The 25,829-nt window shown below is 50.6% G+C and overlaps 2 protein-coding genes across 8 annotated transcripts in view; one reads left to right on the forward strand and one right to left on the reverse strand.

Annotated features, from left to right (window-relative positions):
* Nucleotides 1-774: 774 nt before the first annotated feature.
* On the forward strand, nucleotides 775-15,612 carry LOC120958142 (F-box/LRR-repeat protein 4-like). 5 transcript variants are annotated; one of them, XM_049606191.1, is made up of 4 exons: nucleotides 775-871; nucleotides 13,328-13,531; nucleotides 13,630-14,432; nucleotides 14,502-15,612. In XM_049606191.1, the coding sequence occupies exons 2-4, from the start codon at nucleotides 13,349-13,351 to the stop codon at nucleotides 15,238-15,240; spliced, it is 1,725 nt and encodes a 574-aa protein (XP_049462148.1). In that variant the 5' UTR covers nucleotides 775-871; nucleotides 13,328-13,348; the 3' UTR covers nucleotides 15,241-15,612. The 5 variants fall into 5 exon arrangements, with proteins under 5 accessions (XP_049462148.1, XP_040236667.2, XP_049462141.1 ...); XM_040380733.2 differs by lacking the exons at nucleotides 13,328-13,531; nucleotides 13,630-14,432; nucleotides 14,502-15,612 and adding exons at nucleotides 4,832-5,035; nucleotides 5,134-5,936; nucleotides 6,006-7,683 and having other exon boundaries at nucleotides 784-871; XM_049606184.1 differs by lacking the exons at nucleotides 775-871; nucleotides 13,328-13,531; nucleotides 13,630-14,432; nucleotides 14,502-15,612 and adding exons at nucleotides 4,416-4,727; nucleotides 4,832-5,035; nucleotides 5,134-5,936; nucleotides 6,006-7,683.
* A 3,368-nt stretch (nucleotides 15,613-18,980) lies between these two features.
* The window catches only part of LOC120958116 (dorsal-ventral patterning protein Sog), a 247,514-nt gene continuing 240,665 nt past the window's right edge, over nucleotides 18,981-25,829 (reverse strand). For all 3 annotated transcript variants that reach the window (XM_049606175.1, XM_040380707.2, XM_040380700.2), the window contains 3 exons: nucleotides 23,916-25,748; nucleotides 23,327-23,826; nucleotides 18,981-23,240 (listed from right to left, as the gene is read on the reverse strand). In XM_049606175.1, the coding sequence (XP_049462132.1) occupies nucleotides 23,046-23,240; nucleotides 23,327-23,826; nucleotides 23,916-25,748 (2,528 nt within the window). In that variant the 3' untranslated portion in view covers nucleotides 18,981-23,045. The remainder of the gene's footprint in view (nucleotides 23,241-23,326; nucleotides 23,827-23,915; nucleotides 25,749-25,829) is intronic.

A 25,829-nucleotide genomic window follows, 5' to 3' on the forward strand; every position in this document is an offset into this window, starting at 1 on the left:
TTCTGATCCAAAAATTCAAAGTAAAATTATAGATAATTGTGATTTACACACACAGTTAAAGTTTCAATTTTATCGGATTACTAGAATCGAATAAATAACCAATCGAAATTGATTTGGCTACCCGTGTAGACTGTTTCCTGGAATCGTGATAATTAATTCTAAAAACGAGTTTTTTGTGATCCTAAAACTCAAACAACATTTTCAGGTAAAGATATCTGTACTTTACACACAGTTCAAATTTTAAGTCAATCGGATTACTACAATTGGAGAAAAAAGAAATCAAAACAAACTTGGCTACCCGTGCAACCCGGTTGCCTAGAAAAGGGTGCCGCAATAATTGATTGCAAAAACGGGTTTAATCTGATCCAAAAATTCTTAGAAAAATTATAGATAAAGAAAACTGTAATTTACACTCATCTTCCAAATTTTAAGTAAATCGGACAACTAGAATCGGAGAAATAACCAATCGAATTTGATTTGGCTACACGGGTAGATTAAAAAAAAGTATTCAAAGAAAATGACGAGAAAATTCCAAGAAAAATGACGTGCTACGTCGCTCAAGATGACTGTAATTTACACTCATAGTCTAAATTTCAAGTCAATCAGATTACTATTATCGGATAAATAAGCAATCGAAATCCCAGGTTGGAGGCGAGTCAACCGGCATAGGCTAAAATTTAAACGGACGTGTGTCCAAAAATCGGGAGAAACGAACCATACACCGTAAACAGGCGCTGCTGATCCTGTTTGACATGCGTTGTTCGTTGGAGAGTTGGCGCTAAAGAAAAAGAAGAAGAAAGCGTCGAACACTTCAACAAAAGTGAGAAAGGCGTGCACAGGCTAGGACACGAACCGTAGCTGAGCGTACACGGTAAGGATTTTGGGGATTGTCTGGGTGGAATTGTTAATGTTTCTTAGCGGGGCTTGCTGGTGTCGGTGTGCGGGAAAGTGTTTGAGAGAACGAATCACCGGCATGAAATTTGCAGCAGCAGCTTTGTCGCTACGGGAATCCGCCATTACTACCTGTCCGTCGCCGAAGAACCATTCCGTTGTCGTCATTGTCCGTGGTCGTCGCAACCTTCGTGAGAAAATCGATCCACAGTCCCGTGGTTTATTTCCGGTAATGGAAACGCTTGTGCGGCTTCTCCATCCAGCATTACGCGACCTGTGCCTGTGTGTCTATGTCTGTGTGAGTGTGTGTTGTTGAATTGCGTGTTTTTTCGCCCACTTACTGGGTTTGAGCGTCTCCAGTTTGTTGGCGTGCTTGAGAGGACAGGGAGCAAGTTTGTGTTAGGTCCGCGGCTTAAGAATAGTTTTGCAAAAGTGTGCTAAATTGCAAAAATTGAGCTTGCTAGATTGGCGGAGCAGGCGGCGTTGTGTTGGCAGTATGCGAGGTTAGGTTAGGGTTCCAGGTCCAAGGTACATTTTGTTTCATCTGTTGCTCGGGAAGCGTGTGATTTTGTTTGCAACAGAATTGAAGTCAATGGATTTGAGTTTAAGCGTCTCCAGTTTGTTGGCGTGCTTGAGAAGACAGTAAGCAAGTTTGTGTTAGGTTCGTGGTTTGAGGATTGTTTTGCAAAAGTGTGCTAAACTGCGAAAGTTGAGTCTGACGGACTGGCGGAGCAGGCGGCGTTGTGTTGGCAGTATGCGAGGTTAGGTTAGGGCTCCAGGCCCAAGGTACATTTTGTTTCATCTGTTGCTCAATTCTGGAGAAGTGAGTGATCTTGATTGGAACAGTCTGCAGTTTGTTGGCGTGCTTGAGAGGATAGGAAGCAGGTTTGTTTGAGGTCTGCGCATTAAGGATAGTTTTGCAAAAGTGTGCTAAACTTCGAAAATTAAGCTTGCTAGATTGGCTGAGCAGGCGGCGTTGTGTTGGCAGTATGCGAGGTTAGGTTAGGGTTCCAGGTCCAAGGTACATTTTGTTTCATCTGTTGCTCGGGAAGCGTGTGATTTTGTTTGCAACAGAATTGAAGTCAATGGATTTGAGTTTAAGCGTCTCCAGTTTGTTAGCGTGCTTGAGAAGACAGTAAGCAAGATTGTGTTAGGTTAGCGGTTTGAGGATTGTTTTGCAAAAGTGTGCTAAACTGCGAAAGTTGAGTCTGACGGACTGGCGGAGCAGGCGGCGTTGTGTTGGCAGTATGCGAGGTTAGGTTAGGGCTCCAGGCCCAAGGTACATTTTGTTTCATCTGTTGCTCAATTCTCGAGAAGTGAGTGATCTTGATTGGAACTGTCTCCAGTTTGTTGGCGTGCTTGAGAGGACAGGGAGCAAGTTTGTGTTAGGTCCGCGGCTTAAGAATAGTTTTGCAAAAGTGTGCTAAACTTCGAAAATTAAGCTTGCTAGATTGGCTGAGCAGGCGGCGTTGTGTTGGCAGTATGCGAGGTTAGGTTAGGGTTCCAGGTCCAAGGTACATTTTGTTTCATCTGTTGCTCGGGAAGCGTGTGATTTTGTTTGCAACAGAATTGAAGTCAATGGATTTGAGTTTAAGCGTCTCCAGTTTGTTGGCGTGCTTGAGAAGACAGTAAGCAAGTTTGTGTTAGGTTCGCGGTTTGAGGATTGTTTTGCAAAAGTGTGCTAAACTGCGAAAGTTGAGTCTGACGGACTGGCGGAGCAGGCGGCGTTGTGTTGGCAGTATGCGAGGTTAGGTTAGGGCTCCAGGCCCAAGGTACATTTTGTTTCATCTGTTGCTCAATTCTCGAAAAGTGAGTGATCTTGATTGGAACAGTCTGCAGTTTGTTGGCGTGCTTGAGAGGATAGGAAGCAGGTTTGTTTGAGGTCTGCGCATTAAGGATAGTTTTGCAAAAGTGTGCTAAATTGCAAAAATTTAGCTTGCTAGATTGGCGGAGTAGGCGGCGTTGTGTTGGCAGTATGCGAGGTTAGGTTAGGGTTCCAGGTCCAAAGTACATTATGTTTCATCTGTTGCTCGGGAAGCGTGTGATTTTGTTTGCAACAGAATTGAAGTCAATGGATTTGAGTTTAAGCGTCTCCAGTTTGTTAGCGTGCTTGAGAAGACAGTAAGCAAGTTTGTGTTAGGTTAGCGGTTTGAGGATTGTTTTGCAAAAGTGTGCTAAACTGCGAAAGTTGAGTCTGACGGACTGGCGGAGCAGGCGGCGTTGTGTTGGCAGTATGCGAGGTTAGGTTAGGGCTCCAGGCCCAAGGTACATTTTGTTTCATCTGTTGCTCAATTCTCGAGAAGTGAGTGATCTTGATTGGAACAGTCTGCAGTTTGTTGGCGTGCTTGAGAGGATAGGAAGCAGGTTTGTTTGAGGTCTGCGCATTAAGGATAGTTTTGCAAAAGTGTGCTAAACTTCGAAAATTAAGCTTGCTAGATTGGCTGAGCAGGCGGCGTTGTGTTGGCAGTATGCGAGGTTAGGTTAGGGCTCCAGGTCCAAAGTACATTATGTTTCATCTGTTGCTCGGGAAGCGTGTGATTTTGTTTGCAACAGAATTGAAGTCAATGGATTTGAGTTTAAGCGTCTCCAGTTTGTTAGCGTGCTTGAGAAGACAGTAAGCAAGTTTGTGTTAGGTTAGCGGTTTGAGGATTGTTTTGCAAAAGTGTGCTAAACTGCGAAAGTTGAGTCTGACGGACTGGCGGAGCAGGCGGCGTTGTGTTGGCAGTATGCGAGGTTAGGTTAGGGCTCCAGGCCCAAGGTACATTTTGTTTCATCTGTTGCTCAATTCTCGAGAAGTGAGTGATCTTGATTGGAACAGTCTGCAGTTTGTTGGCGTGCTTGAGAGGATAGGAAGCAGGTTTGTTTGAGGTCTGCGCATTAAGGATAGTTTTGCAGAAGTATGCTAATCTGTGAAAGTTGAATCTGCCGGACTGGCGGAGCAGGCGGCGTTGTGTTGGCAGTATGCAAGGTTAGGTTAGGGCTGTAGGCCCGAGGTACATTTTGTTTCATCTGTGTTCCAATTCTCGGAAAACGGGTGATCTCGGTTGGAACAGAAAAGAAGAGAAAATCAATTTTGCCGTCTCGCACTAAAAAGTACGAATGAATTAAATACAATACTTTGCAACTCAGCAGATGACGATACTAGGAACACGGCACAAGAACAATGATACGTGCAGCGTATTCCAGCAACTGTCCGTAGAAATGTCCCGCGATGAATGGGATGAATTGCTGAAAATCCCGCATCTCTAGCACCTCTAGCGAATGAAAAAGTAGACACCGTAATATCCGGCAAATGAGTTATTAACGGTCCGAGTTACGAGATAATGAGACCCAACGTTGCATTATAATCCTTTCCAGCTCAGTCTCCCATTCTCGGCACTGCTCATTGTTTGCTTCCGTCCTGAGCCCCGCGCCCGGCTTTTTAGCTTCTTTGGCGTTGTTTGATTTCGAAAAGTTTCGTCCGCCATCGACGAGTGGTTTTCGGTCATCCGGCTAAACGTCATCCGCGGGAATGGGAACGCGTGAGCTCTGCTCTGCTCTGTGTGTGTGCGTGTGGCTACGTCTACGTCACTGTGCTGTCAGTGCCGGACCGCTCAAAACGTAAACAAATGCGACAGCGACATCGAACGAAGCAGGCCAGTGGCAGTAGCTTACGACTTCCCGGCCACCGGTGGCTTGGTGCTTTGTTTTCTGTTTTGTGTGTGACCGCAAAAGGAAGGACAATCGAACGTGTCGCGCACGTCGCTTCCCTTGTCCCACTTTCCGCCTAGCGATGCCTACTACCGCCAGCCAGTGGCCGGACGCTGAGCACTGTGGCAAAGTGTGCGCGAACCTCCGTGAGTGGCACGATCGTACCACGCTCATCCGGGAGTTGTCCCCCCGCTTCTTCTCCGTCCGCCAAGCTCACCAGCACCCATCTTTTCTGTTTTCTTCCATCCAGCTCGCTGGTAGCTGCTGAAGGATGAGCCGAGAGCGGCCGTTGCTCACCCCGGTCTGCTATGTCGGCGAGCGGAAGCAGTTCGTGGAGTCCATCCTGATGGCCAGCAACGAGTACGGGCCGAACCTTTCCTACAGCTCGATCAATCTGATTGGCCGGCCGTCCAACTTCCCGATCTACGGCGACCATACGGACTCGTACCTGTTGGTAGGTGTGCCGCTCCCACCGATCGGGCGGCAGGAGACAACAACGAAACCAAAATGCTAACCACACTCTTCTCCCTTTCCCTTGCCTTCCCCGGCCAGTCCTCGTACGGCAAGTGGCCCCGGCTGGCACCGTCGTACCGGCCCGAGTTCGGGCTGGCGAGGATAGCGCCGTGCGACAATCCGCCGGTGGACGAGTTCTTCGTCGTCAGCTTCGAGCAGGCCGTCTATCCGGCCGAGATCGGCGTGTACGAAACGCTGCATCCGGGCACGATCCGCCGCATCAGCTGCTACGTGCTGAAGGTCGGCTGGGTCTGTCTCTGGGACGGCCGCTCCGACAAGTGGGAGTACGTAGCGGGCGACAGGAGCGCTAGCCCCGCGCGCCTGTTCGTGCCGACCCTGCGCACCGTCCAGCACCGGACACGCGTGCTGCGTTTCGAGCTAAACATGCGCGACCAACGGTACATCAGCGGGCTGGACGGCATCATACTGGTGGGCGGCGTGCACGACTTCCACGAAGCGCGCGCGAAGGTTCAAGTAGTAGCATCGGCTGCCGCATCACCAACACCACCACCGGTGGAGGCGACGGCAGCATTGGAATTGATAGGCAAGGCGGCGGGAGGCACCAACCAGCCAAACCTTACCGATATGCCGTACGAGGTACTGTATCACATCCTCTCCCATCTCGACTGGTTCGCGCTCGCCGACGTGGAGAAGGTGTGCGTCCGGTGCGCCGAGGTGGTGGCCGACGCCCGCCTCTACCGGGAGGTGAACCTGCGCCCGTACTGGGACCGGGTGGATTCGCACTTTCTGCTGTGGCTGAGCAACCGTTGCACCGGCATCAAGAAGCTGGACCTGTCCGGGTGCGGCATCGTCAACGAGTTCAACATAATCGACCTGCAGATGTAAGCCGCATGAGAGAGCATGCTGATGTGCTAATTGTACTTACCTTCTTCTTCTTCTTATTTTGGCAGGTTTTTCAACCGCCACGGGCGCACGCTCACGCACCTGCGCCTTAACTGCATCGGCGTGCAGCACGCCATGTCGTTCGTGCTGCTGCTGTGTCCCGAGCTGACCGAGCTGTGCATGCAGAACGCGTTGCTGGACAACCAGCGCTACCAGCCGTCCGTCTGCAAGCGGCTGACCGTGCTCGATCTGAGCCGGGCGCAGTGTGCGTCCGAAACGCTGCTGGCCCTGCTGCAGCAAAACCCGCACCTGCAGCACCTGAGCCTGGCGAGCTGCGACCAGTCGAGCCTGTCCGACATCACGCACACGATCGGCGAGCACAACCGCGCCCTGCTCAGCCTGAAGCTGTGGAAGACGCACGCGCTCGGGGCGCACGGGCTGGTGCCGCTGCAGCACTGCACCAAGCTGCAGGAGCTCGATCTCGGCTACAGCAACCACGAGGAATGTGCCGAGGGTACGCTCGCCCAGCTGGCGGCGGCCTGTCCCGACCTGCGCTGGGTCGTGCTCGGCGGGTTCCGCGGCATCACCAACAACGATCTGCTGGCGATCGCGCGCCACTGCCCCCGGCTGCAGTACCTGGACCTGATGTGCTCCGTGATGCTGTCCGGCGAGGCGATCAACGCGATCTTTATCGGCTGCCCGGCGCTCCGCCTGCTCGAGCTGAGCTACTGCAACGGCATCGAGCAGGAGTGGATCAACATGTGGCGCCGCGACTTCCCGCACGTCGACGTGAAGCACCAACACTGACGCGGAGAAGAGGGGGAGAGGGTGTGTGTGTGGTGGAAGCGGATGCGCCCATGCGAGGTGTTGGCACTCTATCGTTTGTTTGTTTTTTCTTCTTCGCCCGTTTCATTCATAGATAGGTAGACGGCAAAGGCTGCTAGCCGCCGGTTTGAATTTAAAAATTGTCGTTCCTTCATTTGAGACGGTTCTGTTAGCTAATGTGAACTAATGCAAGTGAATTTCGTTTTACAACACCGACCACTGTAGCGGAGGAGGGCGTTATATACGCTTCATATCCAGCGAGGGATTGGCAGTTTTTCGTTTATTAGTTTTTTGTTCATTTACTTCAAAGATAGCTAGGCGGTACTGGCTCGTAGCCACCGGTTTTAATTTAAACGTTGTTGGACCTTCATTTGAGGGGGGTTTCTTAGCTAATGTGAACTATTGCAAGCGAATTTAGTTTTACCGACCACTGACGCGGGGGAAGGCGTTATATACGCTTCATATCCAGCGAGGTATTGGCAGTTTTTCGTTTATTAGTTTTTTGTTCATTTACTTCAAAGATAGCTAGGCGGTACTGGCTCGTAGCCACCGGTTTGAATTTAAACGTTGTTGGACCTTCATTTGAGAGGGGTTTCTTAGCTAATGTGAACTATTGCAAGCGAATTTAGTTTCACAACACCGACCACTGACGCAAGGGAAGGCGTTGGACGCGTATACATCCGCCGCGGTATTGGCAGTTTTTTTGTTTATTAGTTTTTATTTCTTCTCCTTCAAAAGTAGGTAGACGGTAATGGCTGCCAGCGGCCGGTTTGAACTTAAACATTGTTGTTCCTTGACTGAAAAGGATTATATTAGCTAATGTGAACTATAGCAAGTGAATTTAGTTTTACAACACCGACGTGACTGTTGTTTATTGAATTATAATGAATTAAAAATAAAAAGCAAGACGCTGAACTCGAACACACAAACGCCTGTGCGTTTCTTTTACTAGCCTGTTTGGATGCGGTGCCCATCTGCTCAAATACTTTGTTGTCTGCTTCGCACTGTTTCGCTCGTGGCAGAGTGGATTGCTAGCGCACTTTTGCTTTAGCGCATTTGGTCTGATTTTGCGTGTGCGATTTAATGACGACAACAAACCATCGTTTTTGCAACTCTGCACTTAAAAGTACACGGGGAAAACGAACCTATATGAACTCTTTGGTGGTAATGGGTCTGCATGGGCATATGGTGAACGTGATGGGATTGATTTTGCGATTTATATTTAATGCGCTGTGTGTGGTGCCTCGGACGCGTAAACAATGAATCAGCTGATCGGTACAGTGCGGTACGCGGCGGGTTATTTAGCGCCATCTATCAACCGGTAGGGGAAGCAGTCGGCGAACGAAACAAAACGTGCCCGTAACGCTCGTAACGCTTCAACCGCTCACTGCGAACAGTTACCTAGCTTTAGGTTCTGATTGACTAGCGCAGGATAAGTTACGAGTTTGTTTCTGGATCGAAATGGATTCCTGCTCGGTACCAGTCTCGTGGTAGTTTTGGGATAAGTTCCTGGAACCTGGGTAAATAATTCGGAATTCTTCTGTACTGGTTGCAGAATTGTGCATAGTTCCTGCGCTCAAAGAGATACAGGACCGAGAGCAGGAACACTTCCCGTAGCGGAAACAGGTTCCGAATGAGAACCTTCAGAACTGGAATGTGTTAATGTTCGTTGTAGTGATGTGTTCTCTGGAGCGCACACACGACTCGGATCCGACTCCGGTTATTGTTAGTCCGGTTCCGATTCCGAGTTCCACCCGGAGTCGAAGTTGCTCGAAGTCGGTGTCACCCGGAGTTGGTAAGTGTCAGGGTCCGGAGATGATATTTTATTTCCTATCGTAATATTCGTCCTCCGGTCTTGCGTGTGCACTTCGTAAACAGGTTTTACTCCGACTCCGGACGACTCCTGGCGTCTCTGACTCCATTCGAATTCGATTTCGTTCAACTCCAACTCCGGACGACTCCAGATGCCTCCGGGCCACTCCAGACTCCAGATGACTCCAACTCCGATACCGGACGACTGCGACTCGGAACGGTTCCGATTCCGTATGACTCTGACTCTGGACGACTTCAGACGACTCCGACATTCGACGACTCAAGAGGCCTCCGATTCTGGGCGACTCCAGACAGCTCCAGCCGACTCCGAACGACATCGACTCCGTTAGATTCCGATTCCGGACGACTGCGACTCTCGACGACTCCGATTCCGGACGGCTCCGGATAATGCGGATTTGGAGATTGCCAACTTTACCTATGACTAGATCGTTGAACTAACGAGGATCTAGAAGCCGTTTCTCAACTAGTAACTACAGCACCTATCGTCTCTTTTTGTGCTTCACAATATCGCTCACCTGTAACTTATCGTTATCTAGCTGTTACCAGAAAAGGAAGAAGAAGAAAAAAAGCACCAAGAATTTCGTTAAGTGTTTGTAGCTCTAAGGCTGGAAATAGACGAACCGAGATCGTCGCGGTACCGCGAAATTCGCGCCTTGTTTATAACAGTTGTAGAACAGTAGAGCTGTCAAATCTGCCTCGCCTCCAATCGCGCCTGCTGTTTCGCAGAGATACCCATCTTCGGTATTGCTGAGATTTTCGCGGTAGCGCGAACCGATTATTTTTACTTTTTCTGGCGGATTTGTGTGAAAACTCGTGTCGAGAAATGAGTTTTGTATTTTAATTTGGATAAACTATGTGACATAAATGTTGTGAGCTAACCTGGCCCGGACTCATTCACGGCGGTAACTCACGGATGACAGCAAAGCGTCATCCGTCAATGTATGCGTGTGATCGATCCGGGGGTCATCGGTTGCGCGGTCACGGACGTTGACCGCCAAACACCAGCGCGCACTGAAGAACTAGCGGTCAGCAAGGAAGCGTGCTCGAAGCCAACACCAAATTGTAACCAAGTGAAGTTGAATATATACGTTAGTAAATTTATTAGTAACGCGTGAGTTTTATTCGACCACCTCTGCGATCGAAAGAACATAAAAATAAATAATTTGATTCGCAAATTGATAGAAAAATATTTCTTTTTGGCACATTCAATCGTCACCAGACCTCGGATGGTTCCATACACGAACCGCGATTATCTCGCCTATATGTCAGATTTTATAACATAACTGACAACTCAAGTCATACGCGATTTTTGCGGTACCGCGATGATCTCGGTTCGTCTATTTCCAGCCTAAGTTGGTTGGTTTTAAACCAATCAAATTTGATTTGGCTACACGGGTAAATTAAAAAAAAAGTATTCAAAGAAAATGACGAGAAAATTCAAAGAAAAATGACGTGCTACGTCGCTCAAGATGACTGTAATTTACACTCATAGTCTAAATTTCAAGTCAATCAGATTACTATTATCGGATAAATAAGCAATCGAAATCCCAGGTTGGAGGCGAGTCAACCGGCATAGGCTTAAATTTAAACGGACATGTGTCCAAAAATCGGGAGAAACGAACCATTCACCGTACACAGGCGCTGCTGATCCTGTGTGACATGCGTTATTCGTTGGAGAGTTGGCGCTGAAGAAAAAGAAGAAGAAAGCGTCGAACACTCCAACAAAAGTGAGAAAGGCGTGCACAGGCTAGGACACGAACCGTAGCTAAGCGTTCACGGTAAGGATTTTGGGGATTGTCTGGGTGGAATTGTTAATGTTTCTTAGCGGGGCTTGCTGGTGTCGGTGTGCGGGAAAGTGTTTGAGAGAACGAATCACCGGCATGAAATTTGCAGCAGCAGCTTTGTCGCTACGGGAATCCGCCATTACTACCTGTCCGTCGCCGAAGAACCATTCCGTTGTCGTCATTGTCCGTGGTCGTCGCAACCTTCGTGAGAAAATCGATTCACAGTCCCGTGGTTTATTTCCGGTAATGGAAACGCTTGTGCGGCTTCTCCATCCAGCATTACGCGACCTGTGCCTGTGTGTCTATGTCTGTGTGAGTGTGTGTTGTTGAATTGCGTGTTTTTTCGCCCACTTACTGGGTTTGAGCGTCTCCAGTTTGTTGGCGTGCTTGAGAGGACAGGGAGCAAGTTTGTGTTAGGTCCGCGGCTTAAGAATAGTTTTGCAAAAGTGTGCTAAATTGCAAAAATTGAGCTTGCTAGATTGGCGGAGCAGGCGGCGTTGTGTTGGCAGTATGCGAGGTTAGGTTAGGGTTCCAGGTCCAAGGTACATTATGTTTCATCTGTTGCTCGGGAAGCAAGGATAATGTATTTAGAAGGTTGAGTTTTATCGCTTTTGCTCGGCGACATCGTGGGGGACATCTGTCACTCTCTGCATACAAATTTCATTACCCCGCACCAGCCCTCCCCGATTTTTATACCGGAGCCCCCGGAAGAGAAATGTCAAGTCGAGAAATGTCATTTTGCTCTGAACAACTTCACCTTGTCATTTATAACACCTTGCTCGGGAAGCGTGTGATTTTGTTTGCAACAGAATTGAAGTCAATGGATTTGAGTTTAAGCGTCTCCAGTTTGTTAGCGTGCTTGAGAAGACAGTAAGCAAGTTTGTGTTAGGTTCGCGGTTTGAGGATTGTTTTGCAAAAGTGTGCTAAACTGCGAAAGTTGAGTCTGACGGACTGGCGGAGCAGGCGGCGTTGTGTTGGCAGTATGCGAGGTTAGGTTAGGGCTCCAGGCCCAAGGTACATTTTGTTTCATCTGTTGCTCAATTCTCGAGAAGTGAGTGATCTTGATTGGAACAGTCTGCAGTTTGTTGGCGTACTTGAGAGGATAGGAAGCAGGTTTGTTTGAGGTCTGCGCATTAAGGATAGTTTTGCAAAAGTGTGCTAAATTGCAAAAATTGAGCTTGCTAGATTGGCTGAGCAGGCGGCGTTGTGTTGGCAGTATGCGAGGTTAGGTTAGGGCTCCAGGTCCAAGGTACATTTTGTTTCATCTGTTGCTCGGGAAGCGTGTGATTTTGTTTGCAACAGAATTGAAGTCAATGGATTTGAGTTTAAGCGTCTCCAGTTTGTTAGCGTGCTTGAGAAGACAGTAAGCAAGTTTGTGTTAGGTTAGCGGTTTGAGGATTGTTTTGCAAAAGTGTGCTAAACTGCGAAAGTTGAGTCTGACGGACTGGCGGAGCAGGCGGCGTTGTGTTGGCAGTATGCGAGGTTAGGTTAGGGCTCCAGGCCCAAGGTACATTTTGTTTCATCTGTTGCTCGGGAAGCGTGTGATTTTGTTTGCAACAGAATTGAAGTCAATGGATTTGAGTTTAAGCGTCTCCAGTTTGTTAGCGTGCTTGAGAAGACAGTAAGCAAGTTTGTGTTAGGTTAGCGGTTTGAGGATTGTTTTGCAAAAGTGTGCTAAACTGCGAAAGTTGAGTCGGACGGACTGGCGGAGCAGGCGGCGTTGTGTTGGCAGTATGCGAGGTTAGGTTAGGGCTCCAGGCCCAAGGTACATTTTGTTTCATCTGTTGCTCAATTCTCGAGAAGTGAGTGATCTTGATTGGAACAGTCTGCAGTTTGTTGGCGTGCTTGAGAGGATAGGAAGCAGGTTTGTTTGAGGTCTGCGCATTAAGGATAGTTTTGCAAAAGTATGCTAATCTGTGAAAGTTGAATCTGCCGGACTGGCGGAGCAGGCGGCGTTGTGTTGGCAGTATGCAAGGTTAGGTTAGGGCTGTAGGCCCGAGGTACATTTTGTTTCATCTGTGTTCCAATACTCGGAAAACGGGTGATCTCGGTTGGAACAGAAAAGAAGAGAAAATCAATTTTGCCGTCTCGCACTAAAAAGTATGAATGAATTAAATACAAGACTTTGCAACTCAGCAGATGACGATACTAGGAACACGGCACAAGAACAATGATACGTGCAGCGTATTCCAGCAACTGTCCGTAGAAATGTCTCGTGATGAATGGGATGAATTGCTGAAAATCCCGCATCTCTAGTACCTCTAGCGAATGAAAAAGTAGACACCGTAATATCCGGCAAATGAGTTATTAACGGTCCGAGTTACGAGATAATGAGACCCAACGTTGCATTATAATCCTTTCCAGCTCAGTCTCCCATTCTCGGCACTGCTCATTGTTTGCTTCCGTCCTGAGCCCCGCGGCCCGGCTTTTTAGCTTCTTTGGCGTTGTTTGATTTCGAAAAGTTTCGTCCGCCATCGACGAGTGGTTTTCGGTCATCCGGCTAAACGTCATCCGCGGGAATGGGAACGCGCGAGCTCTGCTCTGCTCTGTGTGTGTGCGTGTGGCTACGTCTACGTCACTGTGCTGTCAGTGCCGGACCGCTCAAAACGTAAACAAATGCGACAGCGACATCGAACGAAGCAGGCCAGTGGCAGTAGCTTACGATTTCCCGGCCACCGGTGGCTTGGTGCTTTGTTTTCTGTTTTGTGTGTGACCGCAAAAGGAAGGACAATCGAACGTGTCGCGCACGTCGCTTCCCTTGCCCCACTTTCCGCCTAGCGATGCCTACTACCGCCAGCCAGTGGCCGGACGCTGAGCACTGTGGCAAAGTGTGCGCGAACCTCCGTGAGTGGCACGATCGTACCACGCTCATCCGGGAGTTGTCCCCCCGCTTCTTCTCCGTCCGCCAAGCTCACCAGCACCCATCTTTTCTGTTTTCTTCCATCCAGCTCGCTGCTAGCTGCTGAAGGATGAGCCGAGAGCGGCCGTTGCTCACCCCGGTCTGCTATGTCGACGAGCGGAAGCAGTTCGTGGAGTCCATCCCGATGGTCAGCAACGAGTACGGGCCGAACCTTTCCTACAGCTCGATCAATCTGATTGGCCGGCCGTCCAACTTCCCGATCTACGGCGACCATACGGACTCGTACCTGTTGGTAGGTGTGCCGCTCCCACCGATCGGGCGGCAGGAGACAACAACGAAACCAAAATGCTAACCACACTCTTCTCCCTTTCCCTTGCCTTCCCCGGCCAGTCCTCGTACGGCAAGTGGCCCCGGCTGGCACCGTCGTACCGGCCCGAGTTCGGGCTGGCGAGGATAGCGCCGTGCGACAATCCGCCGGTGGACGAGTTCTTCGTCGTCAGCTTCGAGCAGGCCGTCTATCCGGCCGAGATCGGCGTGTACGAAACGCTGCATCCGGGCACGATCCGCCGCATCAGCTGCTACGTGCTGAAGGTCGGCTGGGTCTGTCTCTGGGACGGCCGCTCCGACAAGTGGGAGTACGTAGCGGGCGACAGGAGCGCCAGCCCCGCGCGCCTGTTCGTGCCGACCCTGCGCACCGTCCCGCACCGGACACGCGTGCTGCGTTTCGAGCTAAACATGCGCGACCAACGGTACATCAGCGGGCTGGACGGCATCATACTGGTGGGCGGCGTGCACGACTTCCACGAAGCGCGCGCGAAGGTTCAAGCAGTAGCATCGGCTGCCGCATCACCAACACCACCACCGGTGGAGGCGACGGCAGCATTGGAATTGATAGGCAAGGCGGCGGGAGACACCAACCAGCCTAACCTTACCGATATGCCGTACGAGGTACTGTATCACATCCTCTCCCATCTCGACTGGTTCGCGCTCGCCGACGTGGAGAAGGTGTGCGTCCGGTGCGCCGAGGTGGTGGCCGACGCCCGCCTCTACCGGGAGGTGAACCTGCGCCCGTACTGGGACCGGGTGGATTCGCACTTTCTGCTGTGGCTGAGCAACCGTTGCACCGGCATCAAGAAGCTGGACCTGTCCGGGTGCGGCATCGTCAACGAGTTCAACATAATCGACCTGCAGATGTAAGCCGCATGAGAGAGCATGCTGATGTGCTAATTGTACTTACCTTCTTCTTCTTCTTATTTTGGCAGGTTTTTCAACCGCCACGGGCGCACGCTCACGCACCTGCGCCTTAACTGCATCGGCGTGCAGCACGCCATGTCGTTCGTGCTGCTGCTGTGTCCCGAGCTGACCGAGCTGTGCATGCAGAACGCGTTGCTGGACAACCAGCGCTACCAGCTGTCCGTCTGCAAGCGGCTGACCGTGCTCGATCTGAGCCGGGCGCAGTGTGCGTCCGAAACGCTGCTGGCCCTGCTGCAGCAAAACCCGCACCTGCAGCACCTGAGCCTGGCGAGCTGCGACCAGTCGAGCCTGTCCGACATCACGCACACGATCGGCGAGCACAACCGCGCCCTGCTCAGCCTGAAGCTGTGGAAGACGCACGCGCTCGGGGCGCACGGGCTGGTGCCGCTGCAGCACTGCACCAAGCTGCAGGAGCTCGATCTCGGCTACAGCAACCACGAGGAATGTGCCGAGGGTACGCTCGCCCAGCTGGCGGCGGCCTGTCCCGACCTGAGCTGGCTCGTGCTCGGCGGGTTCCGCGGAATCACCAACAACGATCTGCTGGCGATCGCGCGCCACTGCCCCCGGCTGCAGTACCTGGACCTGATGTGCTCCGTGATGCTGTCCGGCGAGGCGATCAACGCGATCTTCATCGGCTGCCCGGCGCTCCGCCTGCTCGAGCTGAGCTACTGCAACGGCATCGAGCAGGAGTGGATCAACATGTGGCGCCGCGACTTCCCGCACGTCGACGTGAAGCACCAACACTGACGCGGAGAAGAGGGGGAGAGGGTGTGTGTGTGGTGGAAGCGGATGCGCCCATGCGAGGTGTTGGCACTCTATCGTTTGTTTGTTTTTTCTTCTTCGCCCGTTTCATTCATAGATATGTAGACGGCAAAGGCTGCTAGCCGCCGGTTTGAATTTAAAAATTGTCGTTCCTTCATTTGAGACGGTTCTGTTAGCTAATGTGAACTAATGCAAGTGAATTTCGTTTTACAACACCGACCACTGTAGCGGAGGAGGGCGTTATATACGCTTCATATCCAGCGAGGGATTGGCAGTTTTTCGTTTATTAGTTTTTTGTTCATTTACTTCAAAGATAGCTAGGCGGTACTGGCCCGTAGCCACCGGTTTGAATTTAAACGTTGTTGGACCTTCATTTGAGAGGGGTTTCGTAGCTAATGTGAACTATTGCAAGCGAATTTAGTTTTACCGACCACTGACGCGGGGGAAGGCGTTGGACGCGTATACATCCGCCGCGGTATTGGCAGTTTTTTTGTTTATTAGTTTTTATTTCTTCTCCTTCAAAAGTAGGTAGACGGTAATGGCTGCCAGCGGCCGGTTTGAACTTAAACATTGTTGTTCCTTTACTGAAAAGGATTATATTAGCTAATGTGAACTATAGCAAGTGAATTTAGTTTTACAACACCGAAGTGACTGTTGTTTATTGAATTATAATGAAATAAAAAAAAAGCAAGACGTTGAACTCGAACACACAAACGCCTGTGCGTTTCTTTTACTAGCCTGTTTGGATGCGGTGCCCATCTGCTCAAATACTCTGTTGTCTGCTTCGCACTGTTTCGCTCGTGGCAGAGTGGATTGCTACCGCACTTTTGCTTTAGCGCATTTGGTCTGATTTTGCGTGTGCGATTTAATGACGACAACAAACCATCGTTTTTGCAACTCTGCACTTAAAAGTACACGGGGAAAACGAACCTATATGAACTCTTTGGTGGTAATGGGTCTGCATGGGCATATGGTGAACGTGATGGGATTGATTTTGCGATTTATATTTAATGCGCTGTGTGTGGTGCCTCGGACGCGTAAACAATGAATCAGCTGATCGGTACAGTGCGGTACGCGGCGGGTTATTTAGCGCCATCTATCAACCGGTAGGGGAAGCAGTCGGCGAACGAAACAAAACGTGCCCGTAACGCTCGTAACGCTTCAACCGCTCACTGCGAACAGTTACCTAGCTTTAGGTTCTGATTGACTAGCGCAGGATAAGTTACGAGTTTGTTTCTGGATCGAAATGGATTCCTGCTCGGTACCAGTCTCGTGGTAGTTTTGGGATAAGTTCCTGGAACCTGGGTAAATAATTCGGAATTCTTCTGTACTGGTTGCAGAATTGTGCATAGTTCCTGCGCTCAAAGAGATACAGGACCGAGAGCAGGAACACTTCCCGTAGCGGAAACAGGTTCCGAATGAGAACCTTCAGAACTGGAATGTGTTAATGTTCGTTGTAGTGATGTGTTCTCTGGAGCGCACACACGACTCGGATCCGACTCCGGTTATTGTTAGTCCGGTTCCGATTCCGAGTTCCACCCGGAGTCGAAGTTGCTCGAAGTCGGTGTCACCCGGAGTTGGTAAGTGTCAGGGTCCGGAGATGATATTTTATTTCCTATCGTAATATTCGTCCTCCGGTCTTGCGTGTGCACTTCGTAAACAGGTTCTACTCCGACTCCGGACGACTCCAGAAGACTCCAGGCGTCTCTGACTCCATTCGAATTCGATTTCGTTCAACTCCAACTCCGGACGACTCCAGATGCCTCCGGGCCACTCCAGACGACTGCGACTCGGAACGGTTCCGATTCCGTATGACTCCGACTCTGGACGACTTCAGACGACTCCGACATTCGACGACTTAAGAGGCCTCCGATTCTGGGCGACTCCAGACAGCTCTAGCCGACTCCGAACGACATCGACTCCGTTAGATTCCGATTCCGGACGACTGCGACTCTCGACGACTCCGATTCCGGACGGCTCCGGATAATGCGGATTTGGAGATTGCCAACTTTACCTATGACTAGATCGTTGAACTAACGAGGATCTAGAAGCCGTTTCTCAACTAGTAACTACAGCACCTATCGTCTCTTTTTGTGCTTCACAATATCGCTCACCTGTAACTTATCGTTATCTAGCTGTGACCAGAAAAGGAAGAAGAAGAAAAAAAGCACCAAGATTTTCGTTAAGTGTTTGTAGCTCTTAGTTGGTTGGTTTTATTTCATTAATAATAATGCGCGTTTGCTCAGTGCCACACCTGGCAGAGACCGTTCCGAATTTCGAAACTGTTTTCGCTTGCGATTTCTATTTGTTTATTTGTTATTCTGGCAACGCTTTTCTGCGCAATTAGGTTACGCATCTAATACGCCCTTCCTAAGCAATAGCGGTTCCCGGTGTGCACTGGGAGGAACGGAGGATTTTGCGGTTAAAAAAAGAGATATTTCGAACAATCTTTAGTTACGCTACGTTGCGGCGTTGGTTTCTATGTTTGTTTTTCCGTTTCTTGGGGTTTTCAAAATGAATACTGTTCAATTTTGTTCCACCAAGCTTTCTTCTCCGTCTTGTACTTGCGTTTTCCAACGCCCACTAGCCCTCAGCTTGCCGTCTTGACCTACACGTAGTACACGTTTGATGTGCGTAAGAGTTAAAAAACCGACTTCTTCTAACTATCTAACTTCCATCCCATGTTTGCATTGAGTCTCCTCCCTCTCTCGCTCTCTTTCTCTCTCTCCGTCTGCTTCTCTCTCTCTCTCTCTCTCTCGCCTCTAACATATTCTCTACACCTTTTTGTACAAACAAATCGGTTCGATCCCTGCAACCTACCACTAAGTTTTCGACAGAATGTCCAGCCACCCAGTGCGGCTAAAGCTCTCGGTTTACATTTTAAATACAGACAGTTTAGTAAAAAGAAAACAATAATTAAAGAAAACTAACATTAGGGATGGGTTGCTTCACCCAATCGCTCTACTATGACCATCACTACCGACTGCTTACTACCAAAGCTACTAAGCTGGATTACAACCGCCAAGTCGTGAAGATGCGCACGGGTTAGCGCGCTAGCTGGAGTGTTGGGCATTTCCCCCCACCCGCTCCCCTCCCACCGTCCTGTTTTTGTTGTGCTTTCTGTTTGTGCCTGTTTGGTTTTGCTTATTATTTTTCGCTCTTTCGCTTCTGTATACTGTTAAAATATTCAGTCTTCTTTGGTAAGTGGTAACCAAAACGGGAAGAGTTGTTGTGTGTGTGTGTGTGTGTGTTTTCATTATCTATTTTTTTTTTGTATTCTTGGCTGCCAATTACCCATCGCTACCATTTTGTAGTGTGCACTGACCATCTTTTTTTTTTATTAGGGAGGTTTTGCTTTTCCTAGTTTGCCTGCCGTAACGCAGTCCAGCAAACATGAAGCCGTGGGAGTTTCATTTACTGAGCCTAGAGTTTGCCACTGGGTACCCTGACTCTTCTACGCTCCATCCTCAGAAGGGGTTCTTGCACATACAAACAGCGCGAAACACACGACCAGCTTCTTGACACGACGCGAAGCGTGACACAGGGTGACGTTGCTCCCAGTCGAAGCATACACGAAAACCAAACGAGACGAACAAACAAAACAAAACGGAAACACCTACAACCTAGCTTGCGACATTCGGACTCCGGGCACGCCGTGTTAGAGCAGGAAAGGAAAAGGGAAGGAGATGGAGAAGGAAACAAAAACAACAACAAAAAAGCTGCAATTATGCTTATCAGTCGTACGGCGTCGGGCGCGCGCGTACACAGCAATCTCTGCTTCTATATATATATGTATATGTGTATGCGGGTAGTAATACTTAAAATACTACATTTTAGACATAGTAACCGTAGTTTTTTGCGTTTTACATCTCTAGATATATATATATATATATATATAATGTATATATAGGTGTATATGGTATCGATCACCGTCATTAGTATTTAGCGGCTGGTTTGTTTGTTTGTTTGTTTGTTGTAAGACTTGTTAAGACTGGCTGCGCAACAACCTTGCAGCGCACAACGCTTGCCTCTCTTCCCTATCTGCTTTACCTCCTAAAGTATGTGAGTGTGTGTGTGTGTGTGTGTGTGTGTGTGTGTGTGTGTGTGTGTGTGTGTGTGTGTGTGTGTGTGTGTGTGTGTGTGTGTGTGTGTGTGTGTGTGTGTGTGTGTGTGTGTGTGTGTGTGTGTGTGTGTGTGTACGAGTGTGAGTGTATGTAAGTGTGATTTAATGTACTTATTGTCTGTTTGTATTGTGTGAATTCCATTCGATTTGTTTCCACTGTATGTGTGTGTTTTGATTTGAATTTGTGACGGCTGCTTTGTGACCGTCCAAACACCAAAAGTGACAGCTCGCAGCTGTCACCACTGCCGCTCAGTAAAGCAAAAAACCCACTTTGTACCGGGGCTCAGTAGTCAGTCAGTTAGTGTGCTCGTGACATCGCCTCCCGAGCGTGCAACGTGTGTGCGACGCTTGACTAGAGATCGAGGCATCGACTTTTTGCTTCTTATTTTCTTTCTCTTTCTTTGCCGTTTTGTCGCCCTATGCTTTGTATTGTCTTCCTCTACTATTCATTCTCATTTCTTTCTCACTCCCACTCTCTTTCTCTCTCTCTCTCTCTCTCTGTCCATTTCTTGCTTTCTAAGTATTCTCCTAGTATTCGTTTCGCAGAAATCATTTTGTATAACGTTCTCTGTTTTTTTTTTTGTGTGTTGTTTTTGTTTGATTGATTTGAAACGTACCATTCCTTTTGTATTTTTTCTCTTAGTACTACTTTTACTCGAAACCAAAAGTGCGATTAAAGTGAAAGGCCTAAACGTTTAAAAAAAAGTTCTTACTTAGCATTTTGTTTTACTTCCGTACACCTAAGCATCCTTTTTTCCTTCCCTCGTGACTTTGTTTTTTGGCATTCGATAACGTTACTGCTGCTGCTGTTAAGTACTACTAAGGTAATGTATAATTTTGATACAATAATTTTGCGATCCACACACCACCCCATGGTGTGGGAAAAACGATTCGACAAATTAAAACAAAAAAAAATGGTGGAACGATGGCGAAATAGTTACGCTTTAAGCAACCAAAAAAAAACTATATGACTGTTATGACCAGCATTCCGCGCGAGGATTGTTACTAGGACTTTTGGGATTTTTAGGGGTGGGAGGAGGGAGCGGGGGTTTGGCCTTTCCTCTCCTTCCCTTTCCGTTTTGTTTTTATTTTTTTATCGTGTCTCTCTCTCTCTCTCTCTCTCTCTCTATTTTCGCTTTTTTGTACCAGTAAATAAACACCGAAAGAGTGCAGTAAAACACCACCCCAGGGGTGACGATGCTCGGTGCATTAAAGCAGAGACACAATCGTATAGATGGCGCTCAAAGGCCTTAGTGTACGTCTTAGTTGCTCTACCAGCCCTTTCAGCCCCGTGAGTTTTCCGAGAAAAGAAGGAGAGAAAAAACCGGGGCAACATCGGAAGAAAGACAAAAAGATGTAATATGGGTGGCGTGTTTTTGTTTGTTTTTGTTTGTTTGTTTTTTTTGCTTCCTTTTATTCTTCCTATTCTTCCTTTTCTATTCGCGCTTTCGTTTGTTTGTTTAGTTTGCTTCCTTTTCTGTTTTCGTTTTTTCTACTTTTCTTCTTCTTCTCATTTTCGTTTTTTCTTCTTCTTCATTATCATATTTTTCGTCTTCTTCTTTTTCTTCTTTTTCCTTTTCTGTTCGTTTACTTCTGTCGTTTTCCCTGCTTTTCTGCTTTCCGCCCGCTTCCGCTTACCTATACTGACACACCGAACAAAGCTACTATAAACCGGTTAAATTAAATGCGTTCCTTTCCTGTTCCTGGGGAGCCTGTTTTCCGGCAGTTTCCCCCGGTCTCCTCTCAACCCCCTCTTCCACCCTTTTGCCACCTTTTTCCCTCCATTTTTTCCCCTGTTTTGATATTCCCAAGCCACACGCTCAGTAGTTTGCAAAAGCGACAAAAACAAAACAAAAAAGCAATGCAACAGACAAACGCCAAAACGCCAAAAACCAAAAGCTCTCGGGTTTGTCGTTCCTGGTTTGGGGCCCATCGGGCCGGCTTGCTCCGGGGGGAAGAAGTTCGCTTTTCGCACTCCCCACCCAACCTTGGGAAAAGATTCCATTCCATCGCGAGCGCGATTCATTTCTAGCTCTCTTTTTTCTCTCTCTCTCTCTCTCTCTTTCTTTCTCTTGCACCCAACCTATCGCTAGATCTACTAATTTGCCCGCCTTAAATCGCTTTGGTACGTGGAGTGGCGCAACACAGAACGCGACGCTCCACACGCCGCTCCATCCCTTCTCTCTCTCTCTTTCTCTCTTTCTCTCTCTCTCTCTTCCTCTGTTTTTTTCCTATTTTCTTTTCGCGCAGACGGTGCTGTTCAATTGCCGTATCTGTGAGGGTGTATGTGTGTGTGTGTGAGCATGTATGTATATGTGTGTGTGTGTTTTTTGTTTTGCAAAAATAAATACGTGTCCTTACATCGGTAGTGTACTAAGGGCTAGTTAGTACATCATGATTCCGTTAACCTACGTTTGCCTACATGTACAAGGTATATAAATGTATATATATTTATATAAAAAAGGTATATATGAATATATATCCATACAGCCAGGGGGTTTAAAGGGGGGGGGGGGGACTTGCTGCTGTATGTGTTACTGTGGGTTTTTGTTGTTGTTGTTCTTTTCAGTTTGTGTGTGGTATATCGTTTCAAAAAGGTCACTCATCGGCTTACCCTGTACCCCATGCCCATGCCGGACACACACGCCACCGACACACGTAAAGCGTGTGCATGTATGTGTGTGTGTGTGTGAGTGGGTGGGTGGGTTGCGGGTGCACGTTCACTACAAGATACGTTAAGATATACGATTTTATATTAAAATTATTATGCGTGTTGCATTCCTTATCCTTACATGGTTAAAATGTAAAATGTGTGTGTGTGTTTATGTGTTGAATGTGTATTATGTGAGAGTGTGTGTATGTATGTATGTATGTGTGGGTTTTTTTCCTTTTTAAAGTACATATAAATAGATCCTTGCTCTCACTCTCTCATTCTTTCTCTCTCCCTCTCTCTCTCGCTCGCTCGCTCGCCCTAATACGATCTTGAAGGGGAAGCGCGGCACACGCTCCATACACTATTGTGAATGTGTATCTTTGTTTTCTTCTTCTTCTTCTTAATCGAAAAAGGGTCCAATTATTAATAACGTACGCACCAAGATGGCGCACACTGCACTAAACCTTGCCCAACCGAGCAAAGAAAGCGTTCGGGCGGTGTTACGTTTGTTTTTTTTTTTGTTTTTGGCGGGCGTTACACGCGTAACGGAGCATTACTAAAGCTGAATGCAAAAGCGCAATGGGAAATGATGGGTGAGGGGAGAGGGGGGAGGGAGAGGATGAAAGTGGCGGAGCTTCTCGAAAAATAAGAATACAATACTCCGGCGCACAGAACACTACAAAATGGTGCCGATTATGACGCCAGCAAACACGTGTCACGCGGGTGTCGCTCTGAGACATCGCTGAGACACACAGAGACAGAGAGAGAGAGAGAGGCGTTGTGATAGAGCGAGAGCACAGGACGAGGGGGCGTGGGGGGTGGTTTGGAGAGGATGGTGGTAATTTAAAAAAAAAACAAACAGGTAAGTGTGGATGGTGCGGAGCCCCGCGAGCAACACACTTCAAACATGGCACAGGGAAACCCACGGGCACTCCGCGTCGCTACTAAACGCCACTGCTGCTGCTGCTGCTGCTACTACTTTCGCTCGGCCAGCTGCACAACGCCACCTCGTATTCAACTCTTGACGCTTGTCTGCTGTTGCTGCTGCTGCTGCTGCTGTTGCCGTTTCCGGTGGTGGCGGGCGGGCCTGCACTGGCAGCACTCGTCGGCGGGCTGCTGCTGCGATTGCTGCAGTGCACGCTGCTTCGCATTCTGCCGGTTGCACATGGCGCGGTTGCACCGCTTGCGGCTACAGTTAAGCTGTCCATCCTGTTGCGAGAAGAAAGAGCGGGAAAGAAGAAAATGGTTAGCGATCGTTCATCCCGTTGCGCTGCTCCGTTCGCTAGCGTGCCTACCTTGCACCGGCACTTGATGCACTTCTCCTCGCCGTGCGTCGCCAGTATCGGATGGTACTCCTGCCCGTTCTCGTAGATGTTCTCCTCGTACCGGCAGCCGCCGGCCGCCAGTATCGCCTGCGGCGACCGGAGCGTGCCGGCCGAGCCGCCCGCCTCATCGTACTGCACGTCCGGCCGTGCGCCGTGCGTCCGCTTCGACACCTTCGGTTCCTTCACCTGCGGGCACACCTTGCAGCACGCCTTCTTGTCCGGCCGGTAGGCGACCTTGTCGCTGCACGGCAGCGGCGGACACTGGGCCCGCGCACACTTCACCTGCAGCGTGAACAGCTCGCACGTGCAGATGGTGCAGGTTTCGTAGCCGCTCGGGTGCAGGTACGGGTGCCAGGTCGTGCCGGCCTCGTGGAACTCGTCGCCGAGGCTGCAGCCCCGCCCGTTGCTGTTGGTCGGGGCCGGCGGCGGCGCCGCCGCTGGAGGGGCCGGTGCGGCCGCCACTTTCGGAGCTGTAGCAAGAGACAAACAACAAAAAAAGAGTAAGGTTAGAAAATGGCGACGATGTAATCAAAACAGCTCGCGGAGAGCAAACACTTACCGGCACAGGACGGGCAGCATTCGCCCTTCTTCTGCACGATGTCCTCCTTGCGGCAGCGCAGCGGGGGACACTTCATCTTCTCGCACTTGTACTGCTGGTGGTCGCAGGAGCACATGGTGCACGCCTCGACCGCGCTGCGCCACGTTTCGCCCTCGTCGTAGAACCGGCCGGAGTGGAAGCACTTCTCGTTGGCGGCCACCGTCGGCACATCGTTCGCGGCGAACGGGTCCTGCTGCACCTCGTTGTCCAGCCCGCCGGTACAGTGGGGTGGGACGCGCGTCGGCGTGTGGAGGCGGGCCCGCAGCACCGGCTCGGCGGTGCCGTTCGAGCGCACCTCCAGATAGATGACGCTCGTCTCGAGCTTGGCGAGCTCGCGCGGCGGCAGCCCGAGCTGGAAACCCTCGAGCTGGTTGCCGCTAAAGTCCTCCAGCAGGCGGCGGGCGACCGGCGCGTTCGGTGCCTCGAGCGGCAGCTCCTCCAGGTAGAGCTGCAGCGGATGGTAGGCGCCCGGGACGCCGGCGAGCGAGAGGTCGTAGTGCAGGCTGCACTCGTTGTCGACCGCGAGCCAGGCGAGCCCGACCGCGTGCGCTAGCGGGGCCGGTGCGTCCGCGCCGCGGCGCAGCAGCACCGGGGCGGCCGAGTCGCGCGCGTCCGCCACCTGGCGCGTCACGAACTTGCCGTGCAGCAGGGTGAGATTCTGTTCGTTCGCCACCTGGATCGCCAGCTCGCCCGCGTACAGCGGCTCGAGCACGCGCGGCCCCATGCGGTCGATCAGGCCGGACGCGTGCTCGCCGGTGAAGGCGCGCGTGAGCGTCTCGAGCTCGGGCCGGCGCTTCGCACTGTCGTCGAGCAGCGTGAGGACGGGGCTGGCCGCCGCCCCGTGATGGTGGGGCAGCCGGTGCGTCTGCACGTGGTACACGAGCGCACCGTCCCGGTTCTGGTACATCCAGGCGAGCCCGCTCGCGTCGCTCCGCGCGTCCGCCCCGTGCGAGCTGAGCAGCGTTTGGAAGACTTCGCAAGCGACCCGACCACGGACCGGACCCTGCAGCCGCAGCAGCTCGGGATGGCGCCGGGACTCGACCGTGAGCGTCAGCTTGCCGCGCGTCAGCAGCCGCAGATCGCTCACGGACACCGGGGACGACACCTCGAGCACGTTGATGTCGTGGGCCGGCTTGCGGACGCGCTGCACATCCTCCAGGATGAGCTGGCGCTTGTCGAGCGACTCGAGCCGCACGCTCAGCGGCACGTCGGCCACGTCGTCCAGCGCGAACAGCCCGTTCAGCACGATCGTCAGGTGGATGGAGGAGGTGACACCGCTGCTGGTGGACACGATGGCGGTACCGCCCGCCCCGCCCATCATGTCGGACGTCGTCGCCGCTGCCGGTTCCAACAGCGAGCTGAAAAGTTCGTGCGCGAGGGCCGGATACTTGGCGATCGGGCCGGCAATTGCCAGCTCGGCCTGATGTTTGCTGCCCCACAGCAACACCACGCTGACGAGCTCGTCGCGCAGCAGCCGGCGGTATTCGCGCGGCACGCGCCTCCACACGCCGCACACCTTGCCGGTGCCGTTCTGGTACGCGCTCAGCCGGCCCTCGTCCGACGGCAGGGCGAGCGTGTGCTCCTCCAGGATGTTGCCGTTCGCGTGCACGAACTGGATCGAGCGGGGCCGGGCCGCCCGCTCCGACACGTAGAAGCTGTAGTAGAGGTTCTTCTTGTGGAACGAGAACCGGCCGGTCGCGACCACGTTCTGCGGGTTCAGCGTCGAGTACATCGTGCCCATGTCGTCCTTCTTCAGCAGCGAGGAGGTGCGCCCGGTCAGCAGGGCCGCAAAGTCTAAAAAGGAGGGACAAAGAGAGAGAGAGAGAGAGAGGGAGAGAACGTTAGAACAACCAACCAACGGAAGAGAGGGTAAAT

This window comes from Anopheles coluzzii, chromosome X (assembly GCF_943734685.1).
Source record: "Anopheles coluzzii chromosome X, AcolN3, whole genome shotgun sequence".
Classification (NCBI taxonomy): domain Eukaryota; kingdom Metazoa; phylum Arthropoda; class Insecta; order Diptera; family Culicidae; genus Anopheles; species Anopheles coluzzii.